We start from the raw sequence: 24,651 nt of genomic DNA, 5'->3' as shown, positions 1-24,651 counted from the left end.
CACGGCGCGGTTTTAGTTAGGACAGAGAGCAAGAGGCGCAACTATCACGTAGTTGATTTGAAACGTCTCGGATCGCCACGCCAAATAATTGTACCCGACCTACTATCATTAATCTCTACTAAATATGCATTTTTATGTTCAAAGTTGGTCTTGATTTTCAATTTAGCTCAGAGGAGTTTATATCATTTAAAAAAAAAATGCAGAGTTTATCATTTACTCCAAACATAGTATTTTGTTACAAATTACATTAAATGGTTAAATAGAGTGGTAACACCAAGAATAATATAGCAATCTGCAATCTGTGAATATACAATAGAATGTCTCTTTCATAGTTGAGATAGATAGTATTCAAACAAAAGACCAACACACACTAAAGTTGATTTAACGTTAAAGTTACACTCACAAACAAGGGAATTGCAGGTTGCGTGCCAGATTGGTTGTGGGCTACGCAAAGTTGTTACTCTCTTTTTTCTTGAATGTGCAAAAACCTGTTGCTTACCCTAGACTGATGATTGAAGCCCAATGATACCTGTAACAAATGAGCCTCTGTTTTACTTTTCACTTATTTTTAGCAAAGGAAAGATTAAAATCAGTAGAAAGAGATGCATCTGCTAATAACTTGTTTGAAAATCCAGAATACACATATATACTGGAGTGGAGTGCTAAGAATTCAATTGAACTGTAGCTAGTTAGTGTACACTTGTTCGTAGCAAGAAAACCAAAAATTAGCAGAAGAAGGAAAAAAGTGATAGGTTATTACCACATCCAACTCTAGCGCCAGCATTTCCGGTTGTCTTGCTAAGTTGATGTCCACCTGTTGCACCATTTTCAATTTGTATGATTACAAAAAAACAACATGATTGGGAAGTTACTATGAATCCAATGACATTGCCAAATACAATAGGAAAACATCAATCTTATTCAAGAAGTGTACCTCTTCCAAGATCATCAGGATCTGCATGAACGACAACTGCCCTTCCTAGTATGGAATGATGCCCGCTTAATGGAATCTACAATTTCCGAATCAGAAAGACAGAAAAAATATGAAAAAGGTATTGGATGAGTTTCCACACGTGGTTAATAATTTATTTATTTTCATTTTCACGTGGACAGACCCAGATGTAAATAAATTATTGGGAATAAACATATTGAATTTTTTGTTTTGTAAACACAAAATAGAAATGTAGAGAATAGAAGAATAACACAAATACTTTAAGTGGAAAACCTTTTTATGGAAGAAGCACAGGATCCTGTCCAGTTAAATATCTCCCCTATAAAAGTATGATTTCTTTCTCAATAGGTTCTCTCACAATTCTCACCATGTATGGTGGAGGAAGAACAACTTTCTTTCTCTCCAACAATAATACAAAAACTCTCAATTTTTTTCTTCGCCATGAATGCATATGCACTATTTCATGTCTATGAATGATGATATTAAAGGAAACAATGAAAATCAAATGAATTATTCAAGTCAAATATGAATTAAATTATTTTGGATTTCCATATAGTTTCATTGGTGTAATGGAAAACTTATGAGATATTTCCAACAAGGCCGAGTTCATGTCATCATACTAACACTATGAATTATACCTGTGTGTCCGAGATTGAAACCTCAACAACTCCTGAGAAATAAATCAAATATGCAATTACACATCATCAATGAATTGAAAATGGAGAAGTGAATAAAAGAGAAAACTACAAGTAGTCAACAGGATACCATCTGGACCAGCAACGATATTACCGAGATCACCAGCATGCCTAACCAAATCCGTAGGGGATCCATGTTCCTTGTTAAGCGGATTGAAATGAGGCCCTGAAAATCACAAGAGAACAACAGCATATTAGAGAATAAAAAGAACAGGCAGAGTCAATCCAATGAATAAAATAGAACATGAGTAACGGGGAAGAGAACGAGACCGGTGGAATTGCAGCCGTTGGTGGTGTCACCGAGGGCGTGAATATGAAAACCGTGAGGTCCTGGAGTCAGTCCTTCAATCCTCCCTTTTACATGAGTAATACCTCCTGTGAATTACTAACCGCGTGTGAGTATTTCATATCAAAATCAACAACTGTAGAACAACCATTCTCTGTCTGTGTACATCGACAGAAGGATAATTACTGAATAATTACAGAGATAGAGATGTACCTTTGAGGTCCTGGACGAACTGAAGAGATCCTCTAACATTATGATCGCCGTCGCCGGAGATTATAACCACCGCTTTCACAGTTCCCATTTGCACCAGAAACAACAGCCACGGCCACGGGTTTATTATCCAGTCCTCGAATATATTAAAATAACCCTTTTAACTAATTCTAATCAACATATAAACTAGTAAACTTATCAAGATGTTTTGATCAATATATTTTTGCCAAAATGTAATTTTTCAAGGTTTTTGGCATAAGTGAAACACAAGGGTTACTTATCTATTGTGTGGGATAATTAGGGTTTTGTTGGAGCATGAGTTCAATTGTTGTATTATTGGTTGGATAAATACAAGTGCTTATGTTTTGAAGTATGATGTGTGTTTTTAATCTTATTTTATCTCATGAATTTTACATATAGTTTTGATTTTTTTTAATTATATTGAATTTGTATTTTTACAAGTTTATAGTTTTGATTTTATTTTAGACTTGCAATTTAGGTAATCTTTTAAGTTATTGTAAAATTGGGAAATTAATTAGTTAAGGTTGAACAATTAACGCTTCATCACCTTCTCTTTCATTGTTGTAGTGAAGTTTTCGAGAACATAGATCGACTTTAACCGGGTGAACATGAATAGGGATGTTCATTGGTTCGGTTTTCGAGTTATTCGAGTTTCTCGGTTCGAGTTATTCGATTTTTTTTTAGTTAATTCAAAAATCGAATCGAATTCGAATAAATTTTAATAAAACCGAACTGAATACGATTTCGAATTTCGAATAGTTCGAATTCAAATCGAAATTAATTTTTTTAATATAATATATAATAAAATATATATAATTATTTAATTATACTCAATAAATTATATAATATATAATTAAATATATATTTTTAAAAAAATGAATTCGATTTTCGGTTTTGATTTTTGAATTAAAACCCCAACTCGAAAATCAAAACCCATATTTGAATTCGGATTGCTTTAAAATTCGATTTAAAACTGAAAATGAAATTCGAATTTGATTTATTCAAATTGTGAATTCAAATTATGTATATTCACTTCAGACCTTGAAAATCCTTAAAAATATATTTATGAAAAAATAGTAGAGTATCTATACCTCATTTCTTTTTGTCTAAAAATAATCATGTCTATTCATCATTTCATTTATGGGTGTTTTAGGTTTTTATATATGATACATAAATATCCCATTTATCGGTGTTCTAGGTTTTTATGTATGTAATTGGCTTAACCATAATTACTGTGTTTAAATCAAGACATGTAAGCTAGTTGTTATTAAATACCAAATTTTATGTTTTCATACTTAAAAACTAGTTAAAACTATAGTTCCAATCTAACATTATTGTAAAGTCGTTTAATTAGTTGTGTACATTTTAATGCATCATTAGAATGCATTTGTTTTCAGATAAAATATATAGTCATAGATAGGTATGTTTTCAGATAAAATAACCATAGATAAAATAACACAGATAAAATAACACGTATCATTAATAAATTAAAGTAGATAGATTTTCTAATATTTTATTATTTTATCGAATACCAAAAGTACCGTGCAATCCAAATAAAAAAAATAAAAAAATATTGAATTGAATCAAAGAAACATCAATCGAAATAATTATAAAACAATCAAGCTGAGTTTTAATCGGTTCATGATTTCCTGTACCGATCATAACCAGTTTGCTGGACGATTTAGATAATAAAAACCGATGATTTAACCGACTTACAATATTATATACATACTTGTTTTGATATTTTTTAAATATGTCTATTTAGTCTAGTGATAAATGTCTTATATCGTACCAATTATATCAGATCTGTATTTAACCGCCAACTGACTTAGGAAGATTTTGAAAATTAATGGTACGATAATTTTTTATGTGAAAAAACCAATCAAAACAAACAACCTAAGACCTTAAATAAGTAAAAAAAAGCCAAGTTATCAAAATATTTAAATATTATTTATATTAAGATAATGTAGACATTTCACCATCATACCTCAAACACACTAAATATTTAAACGTTTATAGTTTATAGAGTAATAAATAAAATAATTGAATACTATATAGACAACCAATTAAAACTATTTATTGGAAATTTAAACAACATATATATTTCACACATATATGCAGACAATAAAATTACAAATGTTATAAATGAATTAAATATTATTAGAACTAACTTTTTTTATTCATTTTGGTACCGCAGTAAAAATTATCAGCTCAAATTTTATTTATGATCATTCTATTCATCCCAAATTTTTTTATTATTTTTTACATAAATAATCTAACTTCTTAAAAAAATAAAAATAAAGAAAATAACCCTCTCTACAATTTCATAATATTATATTAAATAAAATGTTTTATTTGATCAAACTAAAATAAAACTATTAAAAAACTTTTAGTTTTAGGCAATTATTATTTTATTTTTGTTTGCTTAAAGTTCAAGCAAGTTCTGATTGAAATAAAGTTATAAAATAACAAATTGCAATATTTGGGTTGAGCAAACTACTACTCGAAGATCGAAGCATTATCGCTACAATCAAACGGGCCCTCTCACATGGGCGAGAAGCAAGAAACGAGCTCATCAGTCGCTTCGCGGTTTTGCGAAATCATACACTCCTCTCGGCTTAAAACCTAGAAGCTTAGAAGAAGCTTCTTTTTTCCATGGCGGTTTCGGAAGAGTCCTCGTCGAACCAGTCCGGCGGCTCCTCTTCCTTGGTCCCCAGTGGTGGTGTTCACTACCTCGCCAAGTGCGTCTTGAGAGGCAGCGTTGTTCTTCAAGTCGTTAAAGGACACATCCGATCCCCTTCGTCTAACGACGTTGTCTTCGGCAAGGTCGGTAACCGTCTATCTCTTCGAACTCGTTCTTTGCCTGTTCTCTTATCCGCATATTGCGACTAACGGTTAGCACGCAAGGCTTGCTTTTGAAGCCAGGCGAATTTGGGGTTCTGTATTTTGATTTCGTGAATTTGAGAATCCTTTTATTTTAGGTTTTTTATGTCTTGAACCCTTAATCAGGGTGTGAGATGTCTAATTATGAGACCAGGTCAGAGGTGAACATTTTAAAGATCAGGAAATTATGAACCAGCTATGCATAATGCATATTTATTCTAGCTGGATTTATAGTTATTCGAATGGACTTCCAAATGTGTCCTAGGGGGTTCTTAGTAATTCTTAATAGTTTTCTAGGCATCTACACAATCACTTCTTCGCTATTTTTGCTCCAGCCCAGAATAAGGTTTATCTTGCATTGTTCACTACATTTAATCTATATCATTGCCACCTTCATATTATTAATATTCTCATATGGTTTTACTACTTGAAGATCTACCTGATGTAAATTGCATCTTGTTCAGGAAACATCAATAGAGTTAGTGATTATTGATGATGATGGGACTGTGCAATCTACTTGTGAGCAGCCCGTGTTTGGAACAATAAAAGATCTTGCTATCATGCCGTGGAATGAGACTTTTCACTCAAGAAGTCCTCAGGTCAGTTAGATTGTCTCCTTCTCTACATCTGTGTTGAATAAATGATTTGCATTTGTTTGTAATATTTTCGGTGAAACAGATGAATCTACCAAGAGAATAATGAATCCTTATAGAAAGGTTCTTACCTCTCATTGAATTTGGCTTTATGATATGTAGATGCAAGGGAGGGACCTATTGGTTGTTATTTCCGATTCTGGGAGGATCACAATTCTCACTTTTTCCAATGAAATGCACAGGTCCTTGTCTTCATTTTCTGTATGTTCACTGTGATGCTCATACAGCTGGTCAATCTCATTCTTGCTTTTCTTTATAATGCAAATCTTGATTTCCACAAACTAACATTCTTGTTACTTATAATTACTGATGGAGTAGGTTTTTCCCCGTGCAACATCTTGAACTTGCTGAGCCTGGAAATTCAAGACATCAAGTTGGAAGAATGTTAGCTGTACATTCATCGTAAGTTACTCCAACATATATATTTGAAAAGGTCAACTTTTCATTAGAATAAATAGGAACACAAGAAGCGTTCAAGCATTACAAAGAGGGGGGTGGGGAAGGTGAAAGCCAAAATCATGAAAACAAGAACACAAAAAGGATAGATGTCAATAAGATAAAAGTTTCTCATCCCTTACAAAATCCTCTTTTTCAAATAGAAGCAAATGCATAAAGCATAAAGCCTTTTATTCTTTCGACACTATTTGTTCCTTTCTTTCCATATCATCCACTACATGATGAGAGGGATAGTCTTTCAGCCATCGGCGGCGATGTTATTGCTTGATGCCCATCAAGTCCAGTTATTCCAGAAATCGGCAACTTTGAGCTGCATGTCCCATTGGAATTTGAGAATGTTTTGCAGGAGGGCCACATATCTCTGGAAAGATTACAATGGAGGAGAATGTGGTCAATAGTTTCCTCATTCCTCATGCAGAAGCAACATCTACTAGCCATGTGCATTCCCTTACTTTTAAGTTTGACAGTTGTTAATATTCCAACGAATTGCTTCCCAGGCCAAAAAAGAAAAATCCTGGATGGAAGCTTTCTACACTTCCTTCCAAGGGGACCGACATTAGCGCCCCTTGGTGGGTCGCATGGTAGATGACACTGGTGTTGAAATATGAGGAGCCAATAAAACTTGTCGTCAGTCTCTGGATGGATGGTAACTTGCGAAATGGATTCCTCAAGGCTAACCAGTCTGCCCCCCTCAACAAGTGAGAGTCGGCAATGGAAGGTGATCCTTCTATCAGTGAGGCCAGAAGTGATTCTCCGCCACTCTAGCAAGTATAATGAAATCTCAGATAATAGGGAGCATGATCATTGGATGGCTCTTTGTTGGCAAGGGATGTTATATTTTAGTTGCAAAATTAAGTAACTTAAGATGTTTGAGAACTGATAGTTTTCTACATTAGGTAGATCAATAAAATGCTTCTATAAATTTGTAGTGCTTAAGAGAACTCTTCCACGAAGAGCGGTTCCTGAAAGAGTTATATAGTTCCCTCATTTACTAACTGCACTGGTTTATTTCCTTTTTGCTTATTCTTTCCGTCTCTATGCTTAGTAACATGATAATTATTTTTTGCAGTGGCCGTTTAATTGCTGCCAGCGCCTATGATGACCGTTTAGCAATGTTTTTTTTTTCACCTTGTGATGAGTGTGCCATTGAACAGGTTAACTTTCTTTTCTTGTTTGAGGAACTTTTTAATAATGGAAAAGCTTCAATTGTTATATTGTTGATTAAGGAAATGAAAAGAGATTGGAATCTTATTAACAATCACTGATATTCTACTATAAACTGTGTCAGAGCATTATTTATCCTTCAAAAGATCCATCCGGAGGTGTAGCTTCTATTATTTCGGGTACTATATGGAGCATGTGCTTTATTTCCACACAATGTTGTCAACCAATTGAGGATTACATCCCTGTTTTGGCCATTCTTCTGAATCGGTAGGTGTACAATATGTAGAATCTCAGTGAAAAAACTTGAAACAATAGTATTTAGATATCTTATTTGTTTTCCATGTTCAGACAACCTCTTTTGGTAGTGTTTAAGAGTATTTAGAACATCTGCAGGAGGGGAACTTTTAATAACGAGCTTTTATTGCTGGAGTGGGACATGAAGAAACATAGTATTGAACTGATAAGTCAATATGCAGAAGCAGGGCCTTTAGCACTTAATGTTGTTGAAGTTCCTCATTTGTCTGGTTTTGCTTTCATATTAAGGGCTGGTGATCTTCTTTTAATGGATCTTAGGGATGCTCATAATCCTTGTTGTGTATATAGAACTAGCTTAGGTTCTCTTACTACTGCAGTGGAGGAACATACTTTTATTGAGGAATCATGTGGACTACATGATACTGATGAAGATGGTATGTTTAGCGTGGCTGCCTCTGCTTTACTGAAGCTAAGAGACATGGGTAAAGATAACGATCCCATGAATATAGATAGCGAGATGAGCCCCGTGCGTCCAACCTCTAGACATGTGTGCTCATGGAGCTGGGAGCCTGGAAATGAGTCAAATCCAAGGATGATATTTTGTGTAGATAGTGGAGAACTGTTTGCACTTGAAGTTTGTTCTGATCATGACGGGGTTAGGGTTGATGTTTCTGAATGCCTCTATAAAAATCTTATTTGCAAGGTGCTCCTTTGGGTTGAAGGTGGATTTTTAGCTGCCCTTGTTGATATGGGAGATGGGATGATTCTGAAGGTTGAAGAGGGAAGGCTTATCTATGGGAGTCTTATTCAAAACATTGCTCCAATATTGGACATGTCAGTTGTGGATTTCCATGATGAGAAGCAAGCTCAAATATTTGCCTGTTGTGGAATGGCTCCAGAGGGATCAATAAGGATTATTCGTAGTGGTATTAGTGTTGAAAGGCTGTTAAGAACTGCTCCTATTTATCAGGGCATAACAGGTACTTGGACTCTCAAAATGCAAGTAAAAGATGCTTATCATTCATTCCTAGTGCTATCATTTGTTGAACAGACCCGTGTGTTATCTGTTGGATTGAGTTTTACTGATGTGACTGATTCAGTTGGTTTTCAGCCTGATGTTTGTACCCTGGCTTGTGGTCTTATCAGGGATTGTATGTTGGTTCAGATATACCAGAATGCTGTCAGGCTTTGTTTGCCAACTATTACTGCTCATCCTAAAGGTGTTTCATCATCTTCCCCAACCTGTACAACCTGGTTGCCTGACAAATTTAACATCAGCCTAGGTGCTATTGGGAACAACTTCATAATAGTAGCTACTTCAAGTCCTTGTCTCTTGTTTCTGCTTGGAGTCAGACAATTAAATGGTGACGTTGAAGTATATGAAATGCAACGCATAAAATTAGAAAATGAATTATCTTGTATTTCGATCCCTTCAATCAATTTTCAGCGAAAACAGTCAATTGCTCGTACTAATTCAATGGATAGTGGTTATGGTTATAATCTTCCACCTGGAGTTGATATTAGTAACACCTTTGTTATTGGTACACATAAGCCTTCAGTCGAGGTTCTTTGTTTCCTGCCTGGCAAATGTTTGAGTCAGCTAGCAATTGGAATTATTTCGTTAACAAATTCAATGGGAACAACAATTAGTGGATGTGTCCCTCAAGATGTGAGGCTTGTATTAGTTGATAGACTTTATGTCCTTTCTGGGTTAAGGAATGGGATGCTACTACGATTTGAGTGGCCAAGTGACTCTGCTATTTCTTCATCAGAATCACTTAGTCAGGGGCCTAATACTGGATCCCGTTTGGTAAACTTGGATAATGACTTATTTAGAGCTCCAGAACAAAAATTATCCGCCTCTTATACACCTCTTGGTTATAATAACGAACATGTTCTTCTTCAGTTGATTGCTGTACGCAGAATAGGAATTACACCTGCTTTCCTTATTCCATTGAGTGATTCCATTGATGCTGACATAATAGCCCTCAGCGATAGGCCTTGGTTATTGCAAACTGATAGGCATGGCCTCTCATATACTTCCATCTCTTTCGAACCGTCAACACATGCAACCCCTGTATGTTGTAGTGAGTGTCCCAAAGGAATTTTATTTGTTGCAGAGAATAGCCTTCATTTGGTAAGTAAACAACAATTTGTTTAATTCTCTTGTGGACTTCTTTTCCTCTTATGTTACTGTTCATTGATTCCCTTTCATGACATCAAGATATCTATGTTGTATTAAACTTTACATGATGCTGTTTATGTCAAATTTATTATCCCAATGAAGCTAGAAATATGGATGCGTTCGCTAGCAAATTAAGATACTTGAAAATCAATGTTTTTTCTAGGGCAATGACTTTTTTCTATTCCATCACAATTATGGCTTGTCTTTAAAAGACCACCTTTCTAAACTCAGAAGATTAAAAAATCATCTCATTATTAGTCGGACCTGGAACAAACACAATGATGTTCATTGGTGTCCATTTGAGGCCAACATAATTGGGAAAGAACGATCCTTTCAATTACGTAAGCTAATATATTATCTATTTCATATAAAGGAGGGTTAGGGGGGTGGGGGGAGCGTAGCAACTTTATATTTAACAATACCATCAATGATGGTTTTGGATTATCAATGCAGAACTACTTAATTCTATTGTCAAGTCTCAATGTAAATTTACTTGTATAAAATAAGTGCCTTAATGGATAAACAATATGCAGATGTTTATTGTTTAGACATATGGCACAAATCTCTTGATGACACAATAATCTAATTGCTTCATTTCAAATTGTTAAATTTACTCATGCAAAAGAAGGCACATGCTATGACCTATAGAGCTCCTTTTTGTGTAAGTTATACAGAAGACGTTTGTTGTTTAAACTATTTGGTGCAGCTTTTCTTTAACACAAGAATTCTAACTGGTTGATCGAGTGTATCTTTAGAATGATTGAGTTAATTTCAACAGAATGGATTTCACTATGGTCAGTAGATGATTTAAGTTCTATTTCTTTGTTCATATATGATCCATATAAAGAGTTGGTTTTCCTTTTCACATCTTCAAAGTTATATAGGGATTTATTTATCAAGTCACTTTCCTGGAAGCCAATCTATCAAACATTTGGCCCTTTTGCATCATCTTATGCTGTGTCTTCTATTTACATGATTATGTTTGTTCTAGCTATACCTTATTGTATTTCTACTTTGTTTTCATGATCTGTAATATAATAGTATTTTTTTGATCCTAGAATAGTACTCTTACTGATGTTTTCTAAAAGCTTTCCTCTTCTTTAATTCACTTTATCAATTACTTGGAGGTGTCTCCTATTTGTGTAATGAGTATTAATGGTATACTGGTATACTTATTGAACCATGCTATTTAGTATGATAAATACTGGAATCATTTTGATACTTCTCCATCTTTGTTAGTAACATTTTGATACTTCTTTGAACTTCAAAAGTCAACTATTCCTTGTGATTTAGTTTCTGTTTGCATAGTTTTTGGTGGTAGATTTTCCCTTTCATGGATGAAGTTGGATGTGTGCCTTATATGTTCATTATGACAAATGGAAGATGAGTCATATACTCATGTACTAATAAATCAAAATATAAAACATTCAATCACTTGCAAGACACACATTTTCTTTTCTATTGTTCGCCTTTTAGGAAGTACCATTTAACCTCATTCAGTTGTCCATTAATGCACTTCTACAATGTGATTCCTTTTTGCGTCTTTAGGTGGAAATGGTACACAGTAAAAGACTGAATGTTCAGAAATTTCATCTCGGAGGCACTCCTACAAAGGTTTTATACCACAGTGAAAGTAGGCTATTGCTTGTGATGAGGACTAGGACTGAACTAAGCCATGATTCATCGTTATCTGATATATGCTGTGTAGATCCTTTAAGTGGTTGTATTTTATCATCATTTAGACTTCAACCTGGGGAAACAGGAAAATGCATGGAATTGGTAAGAGTTGGAAGCGAATTAGTCCTGGTTGTTGGCACAAGCATTTGGACTGGTCCAGCCATAATGCCCAGTGGTGAAGCAGAAAGGTAAGTAGATGCTACTGCAATTACTGATGCCTTTAAGTATCTTCTTAACTTTTGAATATTGCTGCATTTACTTCACTGCTCCCCTGCTCTTTCCAGAGAAAGTATATCCACATAGCTCTTGGGATTTTATGAAGCTATGCATTTTTGTGAATATTAAAATGCACGTTTCTGATTGTTTATCCATCATATGATACTAGTTATACTAGAATTATCGCTAGTAATTCTCTGGAGACTGCATGGTTTTTAGTTACATAACCAACTCAATGTATTCTGTTGCAGTACAAGGGGCCGTCTCATAGTTTTGAGCCTTGAACATACACCTAATTCAGATACTGCTTCTATGACGTTTTGTTCAAAAGCTGGCTCATCTTCTCAGCGAGCTTCACCTTGCCCTGAAGCAGTTGGATATGCAGTTGAAAATTTATCATGCAGTAGCCTTTGCAGCAGCTCAGATGATAATAGTTCTGACGGAGTTAAACTGGAAGAAACTGAAGCATGGCATCTCAAATTAGCTTATTCTACTATGTGGACTGGAATGGTCCTTGCTGTTTGTCCGTACCTTGATCGCTATTTCTTAGCCTCAGCTGGCAATGCGGTAAGTATCTATGGCCAATTATAAGTTTGAGAAGTTTTCTTATTAAGTAAATTGCTTTCCTATGAAACAATTAGGGGCTGTGGCTACATTAAATGCTGTCTTTAGGAGCAGCAAAAAAACATTAGTTGAAGAAATCTTTGAAAACATTTTGTCCATGTTGTAGTGCTAAAGCAGCTATACAGTCTTGAAACTTGATAATGTTAGGGTATATCAGATCATCTTTTACTTGATAAAAGTAAGATATATTGAAATCTTTTCACAAAAATAAGAAGATATTGAAATCAGGAGTAGAAATATGTTTATATAGCTTGAGACGATTAAGATGCAGGCAAATAAATCATTGAAAACCTCTCTGATAGATACATTTTCTTTTCAAGACTACAAAGTCCTGCAAGGTTGGAGCTATATGCTTTCTATTTGTACAGGAGAAAATAGTAGACAAACATACGCTTTTTTCGCTTTGTCAGTTTGTGTATGGTCAAGGGAGTGTGTATCTGAATGATATTCAACTGGAGTTGGATCCGTTTGGCTCTGGCTCTTGGATGGGTGCCAGATGTGGGTTATACTATACTGCCTTATTTCGTTTGGTGTACACACACCTCTTTTGCTGTTGGTGGGGTCGAAGAATTATGTGTTTGAAGACTAGGTGAAGGCAGATTATTGGACTTATTTGGCGGAGGCAGGAATGTTGCTATTGTCCGTGTCCCAAGTCTTATGTTCCCTTAGATCCTCATTTGGACATTGGAATTATAGTAGTAACGATTATATCTCAAATGAGACAAGACACATAGTGTGGTAGGTCTTTTTAGTCACGTGAACCCAAGGAAATTGCATTTTTTGGATCTAGGAGAACGCCTTTTTAGTTATTTCTTGTCTACCCTCCTGTGAATTTCAAGAACGCCTCGCTGGTGCTCAACAGAGGCATAATTAAGCTTTGGTGGGAAGTGTTGATGAGACTTGGAAGAATCTGAAAGGTCCTTTTTTTGTTCAATGATTTTGAGATACATTGAAGAATCATAGGCACTGTCTAGTTTGTGTACCTCATACATGTCGACTTGCTTTCATAGCCAAGAGTGGGTAAGTATTGTTTCGCATTGCTCTCTTTGTCGTACATTGTGTAATGTTGATGCAATCTCGAACAGTTCAGAGGTATTGTCTGAACTCTGAAGGAGTAAGAATCTGTAGTATCATCCCAAATTTGTTCATATTCAGCAGTAGGAGAAATTTCTCCCTGATTTCTACTGTCATAGTGATGATCCAAGACATCACCATGTGGTTCTTTGCATTCCATGTGTGAAAGGAGGGGACAACACCTCAGTCAGAATGTCATCCTTCCCTTTGCTACAAATGAACATCAAGATGGCATTGAGATTATTGAAGATAATTCTTGTCATTGAGTTGGTGCACTATGCTGGTAAATGAGGGCAACAAAAGAAGCTTAATCTGAAATTCCAGACATGGACAGAAAAGGCTTGGATGCCAGGCTGAAAACTGGAAGAGAAACAGATTTTAAGGGAGTTTCTTGTGATTTTAGAGATGTGGTTGTGATACCATGTATGTTTCTCAAAACTAAGAAGAATATCTTGTATACTTATATACAGAAAACTTCCTTATAGTCTTAAGATCTTATTCTTATCAATGAATCATATCTATTTATGGTAGACTTTCCAATATTTTAGAGGAATATACTAATTAAGGATAATAAAGTATTATTAATACAATATTAGTACTCAGATATCTTACCAGAACTGTTAGTCTTCTGTAGCATACCTGATGTCGAATATTTAAACTCAAATTCTAATTATAATAAATTTCATTGATATGCTATTACTGATATACATATATTTGTTTTCAGTTTTATGTATGTGGATTTCCCAACGATAATTTCCAAAGGGTTAGGAGATTGGCTGTTGCTAGAACACGGTTTATGATTACGACTTTGACCTCGCACATTACTAGAATTGCTGTGGGAGACTGCCGTGATGGAGTCCTTTTTTTCACCTATCATGAGGTAAGTGACAAGGCATATTTTGATCTATCCAAAAAAATATTTATTGCAATAGAAAAGATATAAGTATATAAATATTTCGTGTAGATGTTATTATATAACAAATTTCCACTCACATCCTTGCACGAACAAAGTGCACAGAAGGCTAGAAAAAACTCGTTTATTTGATGATCTGTATTTAATTTCTTCTGTATATTTCAGGATGCTAGGAAACTAGAACAACTATACTGTGATCCAATTCAGAGGCTGGTAGCTGATTGTATTCTAATGGATGTTGATACTGCTGTTGTATCAGATCGCCTGGGGAGTATCACTGTCTTGTCAAGTTCAAACCAGTTAGAAGGTACTCTTTTATGCACTTCATTTGAAACAATCCCATTATGAAACTAATAAATGTTTCCTAAATGTTAATCCATCCCTATATATCTAACCGCCTCACATGACATCAAAAAGAAGGAAACATGAAACCTGTTTTGTCTGTATTGCTTCTGACACTTTTGAGAGTGAAGATTCATAAAAAAGTAAGTGATCCTAGAGTAGGTTTCTCCTCTTAAAAAAACCTTCTATTTATCTTCCCTACATAAGAGTTTATTTTCTGTATCAAGAACACTAAAATACATGTTGAGAAGGAATTTGTATATTTATGAATTTCAATTATTCATCATTATGTTTAGATAAAATTCTACTTGAATTTTAAGAAAACTCAAGACAATTAGTGAAGCCCAACATGCTGTTAATGATCCCAACCTGCTGAGAGACAATGAGCCACACTCTAGGCAAGATATTTTGCAAGCATATTTGTTGTATGAGCAACATCTAACAATTGTGAACCATTTGCAAGGGTCATCACAAGGCACACACAACTCCTCTCATGGGTTACTTTGGTGGACTTTGTGCTTCAGATATCATATACAATAAAGGGAATACTTATAAATTTGTCTTCATGAGGAAAATACTTAGTTTGGGTACTGAGGAGTAGATTCATTGATGGCATGCTTTTTTGGGATTCAACATTAAGGAATATGGAAAAATAAGTTTTATCAACCTTTTGGGACATTCTGGTTGAGAGAAGGGGAATGAATTTTGAGGAAGAAACTGCAAGATCACATGCTGTAAAGCATATTAAGGAAAGTTTTATGAACTTTGTAGAATATGAGTGTATGAATCAGATCATAAAGTTGCCATGCTTTGGATACTTATGGCTCACTACCAGATATTGATTTTTGATTACTTGCAAAGTTGTGGAAGAGGATTAATAGATTTAATTTGCTTGGACCCTTCTAGAAAATTTTAAAGGATTTTATGTCAAGTGGGAAACGCATGCCTTTCAGTCCTCCGTTGGTATTCTAGGAGACTACTATTTTCTGGATTAATTGGATGATCTTGATTTGTTCTATCTGGATTTATAAGGTTCTATACCAAGCTCAGATTATCTTGTTGATTTTATGGAGGCACTGTTTATGTTAGAATTTACAGAGCACCTACATTTTACTGCTTAATCTAATCGTAATACTACTGATTCCCAAGACTGATGAATCCAAAACTTATTTCCTTTTTGTTGTTTTATAGCCTAGTAATCCAAGTTGAGAATCATAAAAAGTAAACAAAATAAAGATATATGTAAATCTCATGTTGTTCTGCTTCATTTTGTCTTTATTAATTGATTAATTCTTTATTCTATTCTTGTTCATTAGGTTTTGTAGACAAAAATAAAAATAAATCAAGAGCAAATAAAAATCTGAAATTTCTGGCATGCCATATTGCATCTCATCAGTTTGAGTTCTTATCAGCATATAAATCAAATTGATTAATTCTTCTGTTTTTATCATGAGAAGAATAGAGCTAATGTTAACTTATTATTATTATGTCCTGCAGATAATGCAAGTCCAGAAAGTAATTTAATGCGGTGTTGCTCTTTCTATATGGGTGAAATATGCATGTGTATAAGCAAGGTGAGACCTAGTAACCTAAAGAGATGCTTTGTTGAAAATTGGTAGATGGTTAATGTCTTTGACTCTTGAAAAGTATTGCCTTCCAGTAGTCACGGCTTCTAATATTTTTTAGTTCAGTTTTGGAAAAGCTTTTACGTTTTTCAAAGTCCTACTTGTGCATGCCTCCTTGTTGAAGGAGATCTGTAAAATAGAACAATCTTTTGCACCTAATTGCTCTGTTGAAATAAGATTTATTAAAATGAGCCTTTTTGCTATGTAATTTTATCACATTGTCTAAAACTAATTTAAAATACTTTGCAAAATATCATAATCTAAAATTTATTCTGTACCACAATAATTATTTTTCACAATGAAACACTTTTTACCTACACTTTTCACTTAATAAAAAGCTTCATCTAACTCAATCACACTTTTCATACCAAATGTAATCAAAGTCACTTTTTCTTTTTACTTTGTCAGTTTTTAAGAGTGTTGTGACAAAATACCACATACCAAAAAGGAAAGCAAAGAAGTAGCAAAACTATTATGAGTGTTGAACTCAACTTTGTCTAGTGGAAGATGACATAATTCTTGATTGAAAGGCTCTAAGAGCTTACATGAAAGAATATAATGGTCTACAAGAACTTACTTGAAAATACGAGTTGCTTGTAAGTACTTTTTAGCATCTCAAGGAAAGAGGATTCATATAGATGGTCCATGTCATCGTGTAGGAAAATGTTTCCTTGAGAAGTTAAATTTTACGGTTATAACAATGTCTGCTATTCTTGATACTCTCCTTTTTAAATTATATTGGAAGGCTGAGTGGAGGGCTCTTCTGAATTCACTACAGAATTTATCTGCATATGAGTTTAATAAGGCTGCTCAATTTCTTTTTAATTATGAAGTAAGAAGCAAATCCTAATGAATAGTTCATGTATATCAGTCATAGTTCGATTAGGAAATAGACAACTACGAGTTTCACCTGCATTTTGAATTTGGATTATGATCAGAATAACCACCCAATTGAAGGTGACAAATCCCAAAAATGGTTACTGCCCATATTTTCCTTGCTGTGTGTAAGCTTTATTGCCCTCATTGCACAAGTCCATATAACTGTCACACAGCTTCTCATGGAGTTAAAAATCTTCTTGGTTTCGTACTCATTATAGTGAGCAACTATGGATGTATGTTTATTCAACATTTGCATATATTAACCAAATACATGAATGCAATGCCACACATTTTCTCGTGGACTTAAAGAGGTTATAAAACTAACTTCATTATCCCCTCTTCTAGCCTAGCGGTAAAAAGAGGTGGATATCCCCAGCTTCCTATGCTTGGGTTCGAGCCCATTAGGCGGCACGTTTGACACGTCTTGTTAAATTGGTTGCTTGTGTTTGCAGGCTTCACCTGCGGGGACTGAAGCCCGCGGGGACTAGTCGCACTCCGAAGGAGTTGCGGAACCCAGCGTTCTAAAAATAAAAATAAAATCCACCATCATTGTGTTACTCATAATAATGGGATAGCTATTTGATTTGAAGTTCTTGTTTCATTATTTTGCATATCAATTAAATATATGGATGAAGTTTTCACCTTCTTATTTGATTCAGGGGTCATTTTCATACAAGCTTCCGGCAGATGATTTATTAAAGGGCTTTGATATTGCTAATGCGACGATTGGCTTATCAAACAACAGTATTATGGCTAGTACGCTTTTAGGAAGTATTTTTGTCTTCATTCCCATATCAAGGTATTATTGTTATTTTCAATATAGATAATTACACCATCATTCCCTTTCCACAAAAGTGATAATAGCTTGTCACACACTATAATGGGTTTGACTTAAGCCCAATAATTATACTGTTTTTCTCTGGAAGATTAGTACTTGGAAAGAATGATTGGTGCTCAAAGAAGGTGACATCCATATATATAATGAAATGTTTTTTTATGTGGGGGTAGCCTAGACAAACACATTTGATGACCTTTTCTTTCGGGTCAATTTTAAGTAGTTTGTGAGCGGTTGTGGACTAAGGCATGCCAACGGAAATGTGTAGAATGACAAATGGCTAGGATTGTAGGAACAGATTATTCAGTTGGTTGATGTTATGATATGGATCTTTCTTTCATCATTGAATTCATTTTCTTTTGTCAAAGAATTAGCTTATTGGTTGTATTTGATCACTAAAAAGATCATGCTGTTACAGGGAAGAGCATAGAGTTTTAGAAGATTTGCAATCTAGACTGGTTGTTCATGAACTAACTGCTCCAATCTTGGGAAATGATCACAGTGACTTTCGCTCTCGAGGAACTTCTGTAAGACATACAACACTATATTCTCTCTATATTTATCTTCATTGCATTCACAGTCAACAGTTTTCAAATTGCATATCTTGGAAACATTTATTGGGTGGAGGCTTTACATGATTAAAACATTTTTTTGGGGATTATGATAGTGGACTTGTGATTTACATTAAATTCTTGTTGGCAGGCTGGGTTACCACTGATATTGGATGGTGATATGTTAGCACAGTTCTTAGAACTAACTAGCATGCAGCAAGAAGACGTGTTATATGGTCCTCCTGATGAAACAGAAAAACCATTACCAAGTTCGAAACAAACTTTTACAACTAATGACGTCGTGCGTTTGCTTGAACGGGTGCATTATGCATTAAATTGAAATATTTAACCTGACGAACTTAATTGGAGGACTCTGGAAGGGTGGTACTTGTATGTACAGATACAAAATATGAAGGTGATACCTTAAGTGGTACATAAATGTGAATGTTCGATGGAGGACCAGACCGACTGACTGAATGACCGATTATGCTGAGGTCAGAGTTTAGATTTTACTAAATACTTACTCTCTCCAATACTACTAGTTGTTATATCTTTGATAAGAAATCGGAGGAAGTTGGACGGTTTTTTACATGTACACAGCGAGACAAAAAGGAACTGAGAGGCATTTGATGTTTTATACTTTGTACAGATTTTCATTGTGTACTATTTCATTAAGGTTCTTGAGTTCTTAATTCTTGTTAGTAAAAAAGATAGTTACTCACTGTTATTTACAGTGATTTTAAATTAATTCTTCCAGTAATGTGACCCTGTAAATCCTTCTTCTTTTCCAGTAAAAAAAGTGCATTATGTTTTGATAATTTGAATAATTTGATGTAAGAGGTTATTAATTATGGGTTATTGATTTATTTGTTTTTAAATTTAAAAATTGTACTACAACCAACTTTATAAATAATTCAAAATAAAATAAAATATATATTGTTTATGATCAAGCTTCATCTTATATATAGATTGATGCTATTAAGTTTACGGGTTTGAGAGAAATTGTAGAATTTTAAACGACCGTTACGAATCCTTCGTCTTGGTATTATATGAAGTTTGATTGTTATGATTTTGTCGTTGAGGTTTTTGTAAAAAAAAGTTAGGTAAGTTTGTTATATATTTTTATTTTAAATTATGTATATATAAACAAGGGTTTAGTACTATAAGACAGTATGATGGCATTTGCATCTTCTTCTTTGTTTGAACCTGCAAGTGCAAAGTTACGGTGAGAAGGCGTGGCGCATATGTATGGTTAAAGTATCGAGTATGGAATACATCTCCTGAGTTCTCTTATGTGAGGTATCGCATGCAATAAATACATTAATCTCGTTTCTATCTTCGATCCAACTACATCCAGATCTATTCTTCTGCATCTCTTTTTCCTTTATCAACTGTCTCGTCTTTGCTACATCATCCCATCTTTCAGCTGCAACGTACAAATTCGCCAACATTACGTAATTTCCACTATTATCCGGCTCCAAACTGATCAACTTCTCCGCTGCAACTTCTCCAATCTCCACTTCGCCAAACAGGACGCATCCTCCAAGCAGTGCGCCCCAAGTCACTGCATCAGGCTCCATACTCATCTCCTTCACAAGCCTGTAAGCTTCCTTCACCCTACCTACTCGACTCAGAAGATCCACCATACATGTCAAGTGTTTCAGTGTTGGTTCAACATTGTAACTTCTCATCAAATCGTACAGCTCTTTACCGGTCTCAACCTCCCCTGCGTTTATGCACAGAGATAGAACTGAAACAAACGTCACGCTGTCAGGTATCACATGATTCTCTAGCATTTTATTGAAGAAATTGATTCCTTCGTTCCAGTAACCGTAAATTGCGTATGCTGAAAGCATTGTGTTTTGAGCCACTAGGTTAGGATTTGATATTCTATTATAGGAAGCCAATGCATGATCTAGTTTTCCGCATTTTGCATACATGTCAACAATTGCTGATCCAATATGAACATCTGATTCAAGTCCAAATCTAATTGAATACGCATGAATTTGTTTCCCTCTCTCTACCGATGCCAATTTCGAGCATGCTGGTAACATTATTCCAACCGAGTAAACGTCGGGCTTTAATTCAAAACCTTGCATTCCTGAAAACAATTCCATGGCGGAATGAAAATTTCCGTTTTCAACTAGTCCAGCCATAATTCCGTTCATTGTGTAGATGTTCGGATTCAATCCTTCCTCTTTCATCCTTAGAAGAGCATTGTCAATATCATGAATCAGATTACAATAGGCAAATCCTGAAATTAAGATATTCCAAGTTGTTAAATCTCTTTCGAGAACACCTTCGAAAGCATTTCGAGCAGCTTCTATATCTCGACATTTGCAGTACATGTCAATCAATGCTTCCCCGACAAAGATATTTACATGCAGACCTCTAACAATAGCCATGGCATGAACTTGCATACCTAATCTTAAAGAACAGGATTCGGCACATGCTGTGAGAACACTTCCGAAGGTAAAAGTATCTGCCCAAACTCGATCTTTCATCAATACTTCTATAAACATATCTATGGCAGCATCAAACATCGAGTTATCCACATATCCTGAAATCATCGTGTTCCATGAGCTTATTATATCATCTCCTCCTCCTCCTCCACGCTTCAATTCATCAAATAACTTCTCTGCCTCTGAAATGGCTCCATTCTCAAAGTATCCAACAAGCATTGTATTGAACGAGACCGTGTTTTTCATCAACGAGTACTTGCGAAATATCTTCATAGCGCTGTCCATATCGCCACATCTCCTGTAAACGTCGAGTAAACCATTTACGATAATCGAGTTGGACATGAATCCATGCCTACTTACATAACCATGAATCTCTTTCCCAAGCTTAAGATCCCCGAGTCTAGCACAAGCAGGAAGAACACTAGCTAATGTTTGAGCATTCGGCTCAAACCCTCTCGACAGCATCTCAATTGCTTCTCTGTCGTATCCATTCCTAGAGAATCCACTGATCAATGCACTCCAAGTAACAAGATTCGGCTCTAATTTTCCATCTAAAGACATTTTCTCAATAAACTCCAACGCCTCGAAAACCATCCCATTAGAAGCGGTGGAGGTTATAATCGAATTCCAGGTCACACGATCTCTCTTCTTCATGCTGCTGAAAACTCTTTTAGCAAAATCCGGTCTCCCGCATTTTCCATAAGCATCTATCATGGCATTGCTGACGTAAGTGTTGGAAATAAAGCCATGTTTTATGACCAATCCATGAACCTGCATTCCGATTTGGACATTCCCAATGCCGCCACACATTTTCAAGACAACTGGGAAAACGAAGAAATCGAGAACTTCTACTTCAAACATGAGGTCCTGGTATAAATAGAAAGCTTCTTGGTAAAACCCATAAGCTACATAAGCATTTAGAATGGCTGTCCAGGAATATAAATTTCTGGTAGGCATTTTATCAAACAGAAGGAGTGCATCCTGAAAACATCCACACCTCTCATACATCTGAAGCAATTTGGTTTCCACAAACTCCTGATCCCCAAGAAAACCCATTTTAATCGCATGGGCGTGTACTTGTCTGCCGAAGCTGGCATCTTCACAGGGATCAAGGATAGATGCATAAGTGGATGAATTTAGATTATGGGTTTGATAATTGGCTGAAAGAGTCAGAGAAGCAAATGATGGGCGTCGGCCCGTTTCTTGAAAGGATAAACTAACAGCAGCGGGATTGCTGTCTCCGGCAATGGGTGGAGGAGGCAGTGGTGGCGGAGGACCGATAGCTCTTAACTGCATGGCCATTGAAAAGAAGGAAAGTTGGGTTCGACTCGTCTGGAGTCCGATGCTATAGAATCTTATCGTTTATAATAAGAATATAAACGATAAGATATGTTTCTAACACTTTTCATTCAAATTTTGCAACCTTATAAATATGTTTTCACTAATTTAATAATTTTACAACAGTTTTTATTCAAATTAATATATATACTAATTTATATATAAAAAAAGGTTATAAAATGATATTAAAATTGTTATATAACTTATTTTCTTTAATTTATTATTTATTTGATTTTATGTTTTAATATTTAACTAAATATAAATTAAGGAAACAAGTGTTAGTCATCTGACTTTATGCTAATGTAAAATTTAAAATTTTAATACTGTGTTATTATATATATTCAAAAAAATTAGTATAATAATCTTTTAACACAGTATAAATAGAAAAATTACATTTGCAAAATTAAAATAACAATACTAACCTTCTTATGTTCGTTAGCATCGCCTTCATTATCCTCTTCGCCATCAACATCTATAGTCTGAACACGATTTGGCTTCGATGATTGAGACAACTTAGTGATCATTTTTCTCCTCTCATTCATCATTATTTTTGTTATTTATATAAAAAAAAAATAACTACATTGATATAAAGACATTCATTTAATTCATATTACTAATCCCGTTACTTCACTTTTACCCTCAATCATCTTAACCGTACTAACATCTTTTAACATTATTTTTGGCAAAACTAACCAGTCTCATCCTATCATTAACTTCTTTACCCTCATTTTTTCGATAAATCAACAAATTCATTCATGTATTTAACTACCAATATTTTTTGGTTCTCCAATGAATATTTAATTCTTAATTTCTTGATTTCAATTCTAATATTTTGCAAATCAATCATCTCATTTTTACCATAACATTTTTATTATCACTTTAACAAACCAACTACCAATTCAATCGAGCTCTCATCTCGGGACCTCACTTTTACACTTCGGTCAAACAACCATCTTAGTCACACATTTAATCACCAATATTCTTTTTTTCAATGGACAACTCTCAGTACTAATATTGTGACCTCACACATTTTCACACATCTTTATCCCTTGCCAAACCAACCACAAAAATCTCAATTGACATCTCCATCTGGTGACCTCACATTTTTAAACACCTTTTACTTTTCGGCAAATCAACTATCAATTTACAATCGATCTCTAATATAGTGACCTCACATTTCGGTCAATCAACGTCTCATTCACATACATATAACGTTTTTAATTTTATTTTTAACCGTTACAAATTTTATAGGCGAGTCAATCACGATCCAATCCAAATATCTAAAATATTAATATATATATATATATATATATATATATATATATATATATATTTGTTATTAAAAAGTTAAAATTATATTGTTAGGATGTTACACGTTTATAAAATTCAGTTAAATTTAAAATATAAAGTCTTAAACTAAATATATATATTATTTTAATTTAATTTTTAAACGTTTCAAATTTATGTACTGGATGAACCCATAATAAGATCAAGTATTCATTTATTTTCAAGTATTCATTTATTTTCGATCACACCTTTTATTTAAAACTTTTTTATGATCTTAAATATAATTGTGATGGAAATTTATAACATAATATTAATACGAATGGAAAATTCAATTGTATTAAAAAAATGGTTGAAATCTTTAAGAATATCTAATGATTTGATTATCATTAATCACTTTTCAATTAAAATAAGTTTATCAAGTTATGTCATCTTCAACAAAACTATAAATAAATAAATAAATAAAAGTTTAAGTGAGAATGTTAAAATATAAAATAGGTTAAGGGCTTATTCTGTGCTTTATAATTTTCTCTTTTTGTGGCTATAAATAGATGAAATAAATGAAGCACATGGGGCTCATTAATGAATTATAAAATGATTTAAGGTTGTTAAAATAAAAAATATATATAATATTATTTTTACCATTAAACACGTTATTGAGTGATTTACTTTCACTTTTCATTGCTATGTTAGGAAAGATAAAATTGGGTTGTCAGGTGCATTAGAATATATCACCAACATTTAATTTTTTTATTTATTTTTATTTCAGAATGTAATCTAAGATAATCTTAAATTTTTTATTGATGAAGTTTTTTCTAAGTCAAGTCTTTTAGAAGCCATGCAAAATTAAGATCTTGGATGAGCATGAGCTGTTGGGATTGTTGTTAATTCAGATTATATGAATTATTGGGTTAATTTAGATTATTTGAAAAATAAATAAAATATTTAAAATTAAATGATGTAAGCAGATATAATGTTATTATTAGTATTTAAAATGCAAAAAAAAAAAAAAATATTGGACTATTCAACAAATTAATGTCAAAACAAGCTTCATGAAACTCTCCTCTTAAG

At 34.1% G+C, this 24,651-nt stretch overlaps 3 protein-coding genes across 4 annotated transcripts; 1 reads left to right on the top strand and 2 right to left on the bottom strand.

Annotated features, from left to right (window-relative positions):
* Nucleotides 1-311: 311 nt before the first annotated feature.
* On the bottom strand, nucleotides 312-2,279 carry LOC124931288 (superoxide dismutase [Cu-Zn] 2). The gene is made up of 7 exons (XM_047471721.1): nucleotides 2,147-2,279; nucleotides 1,918-2,022; nucleotides 1,718-1,813; nucleotides 1,591-1,622; nucleotides 935-1,010; nucleotides 761-814; nucleotides 312-529 (listed from the first exon to the last, which is right to left on the bottom strand). The coding sequence occupies exons 1-7, from the start codon at nucleotides 2,232-2,234 to the stop codon at nucleotides 501-503; spliced, it is 480 nt and encodes a 159-aa protein (XP_047327677.1). The 5' UTR covers nucleotides 2,235-2,279; the 3' UTR covers nucleotides 312-500.
* Nucleotides 2,280-4,656: 2,377 nt separating this feature from the next.
* On the top strand, nucleotides 4,657-19,242 carry LOC124932804 (splicing factor 3B subunit 3). Of its 2 annotated transcripts, XM_047473485.1 has the most exons (15): nucleotides 4,657-4,990; nucleotides 5,512-5,646; nucleotides 5,803-5,882; nucleotides 6,019-6,102; nucleotides 7,226-7,310; nucleotides 7,445-7,587; nucleotides 7,714-9,712; nucleotides 11,309-11,625; nucleotides 11,905-12,220; nucleotides 14,076-14,231; nucleotides 14,430-14,571; nucleotides 16,104-16,180; nucleotides 17,770-17,909; nucleotides 18,364-18,472; nucleotides 18,648-19,242. In XM_047473485.1, exons 1-15 carry the CDS (start codon nucleotides 4,820-4,822, stop codon nucleotides 18,834-18,836), a joined length of 4,143 nt encoding a protein of 1,380 aa, XP_047329441.1. In that variant the 5' UTR covers nucleotides 4,657-4,819; the 3' UTR covers nucleotides 18,837-19,242. The 2 variants fall into 2 exon arrangements, with proteins under 2 accessions (XP_047329441.1, XP_047329442.1); XM_047473486.1 differs by lacking the exons at nucleotides 4,657-4,990; nucleotides 5,512-5,646; nucleotides 5,803-5,882; nucleotides 6,019-6,102; nucleotides 7,226-7,310 and having other exon boundaries at nucleotides 7,465-7,587; nucleotides 7,703-9,712.
* Nucleotides 19,243-19,692: 450 nt separating this feature from the next.
* LOC124931889 (pentatricopeptide repeat-containing protein At2g21090-like) lies at nucleotides 19,693-22,304 on the bottom strand. Its single transcript, XM_047472467.1, has one exon. It carries the CDS (start codon nucleotides 22,258-22,260, stop codon nucleotides 19,717-19,719), a length of 2,544 nt encoding a protein of 847 aa, XP_047328423.1. The 5' UTR covers nucleotides 22,261-22,304; the 3' UTR covers nucleotides 19,693-19,716.
* Between the last annotated feature and the right edge of the window lie 2,347 nt (nucleotides 22,305-24,651).

This window comes from Impatiens glandulifera, chromosome 3 (assembly GCF_907164915.1).
Source record: "Impatiens glandulifera chromosome 3, dImpGla2.1, whole genome shotgun sequence".
NCBI lineage: Eukaryota > Viridiplantae > Streptophyta > Magnoliopsida > Ericales > Balsaminaceae > Impatiens > Impatiens glandulifera.
The sequence above is the reverse complement of the archived record's forward strand: the minus strand, read 5'-3'. Positions and strand labels throughout refer to the sequence as shown.

What these genes read in the sequence shown, in the direction of transcription:
- LOC124931288 (XM_047471721.1), bottom strand. Translation starts at nt 2,234, where the DNA reads ATGGGAACTGTGAAAGCGGTGGTTATAATCTCCGGCGACGGCGATCAT. An exon ending in GTTCGTCCAGGACCTCAAAG is followed by an intron (nt 2,023 to 2,146) that starts GTACATCTCTAT and finishes AGTAATTCACAG; the next exon opens with GAGGTATTACTCATGTAAAA. An exon ending in TGGCGCTAGAGTTGGATGTG is followed by an intron (nt 530 to 760) that starts GTAATAACCTAT and finishes CATTTGTTACAG; the next exon opens with GTATCATTGGGCTTCAATCA.
- LOC124932804 (XM_047473485.1), top strand. Translation starts at nt 4,820, where the DNA reads ATGGCGGTTTCGGAAGAGTCCTCGTCGAACCAGTCCGGCGGCTCCTCT. An exon ending in GTCTTCATTCCCATATCAAG is followed by an intron (nt 17,910 to 18,363) that starts GTATTATTGTTA and finishes ATGCTGTTACAG; the next exon opens with GGAAGAGCATAGAGTTTTAG. An exon ending in TTCGCTCTCGAGGAACTTCT is followed by an intron (nt 18,473 to 18,647) that starts GTAAGACATACA and finishes TCTTGTTGGCAG; the next exon opens with GCTGGGTTACCACTGATATT.
- LOC124931889 (XM_047472467.1), bottom strand. Translation starts at nt 22,260, where the DNA reads ATGGCCATGCAGTTAAGAGCTATCGGTCCTCCGCCACCACTGCCTCCT.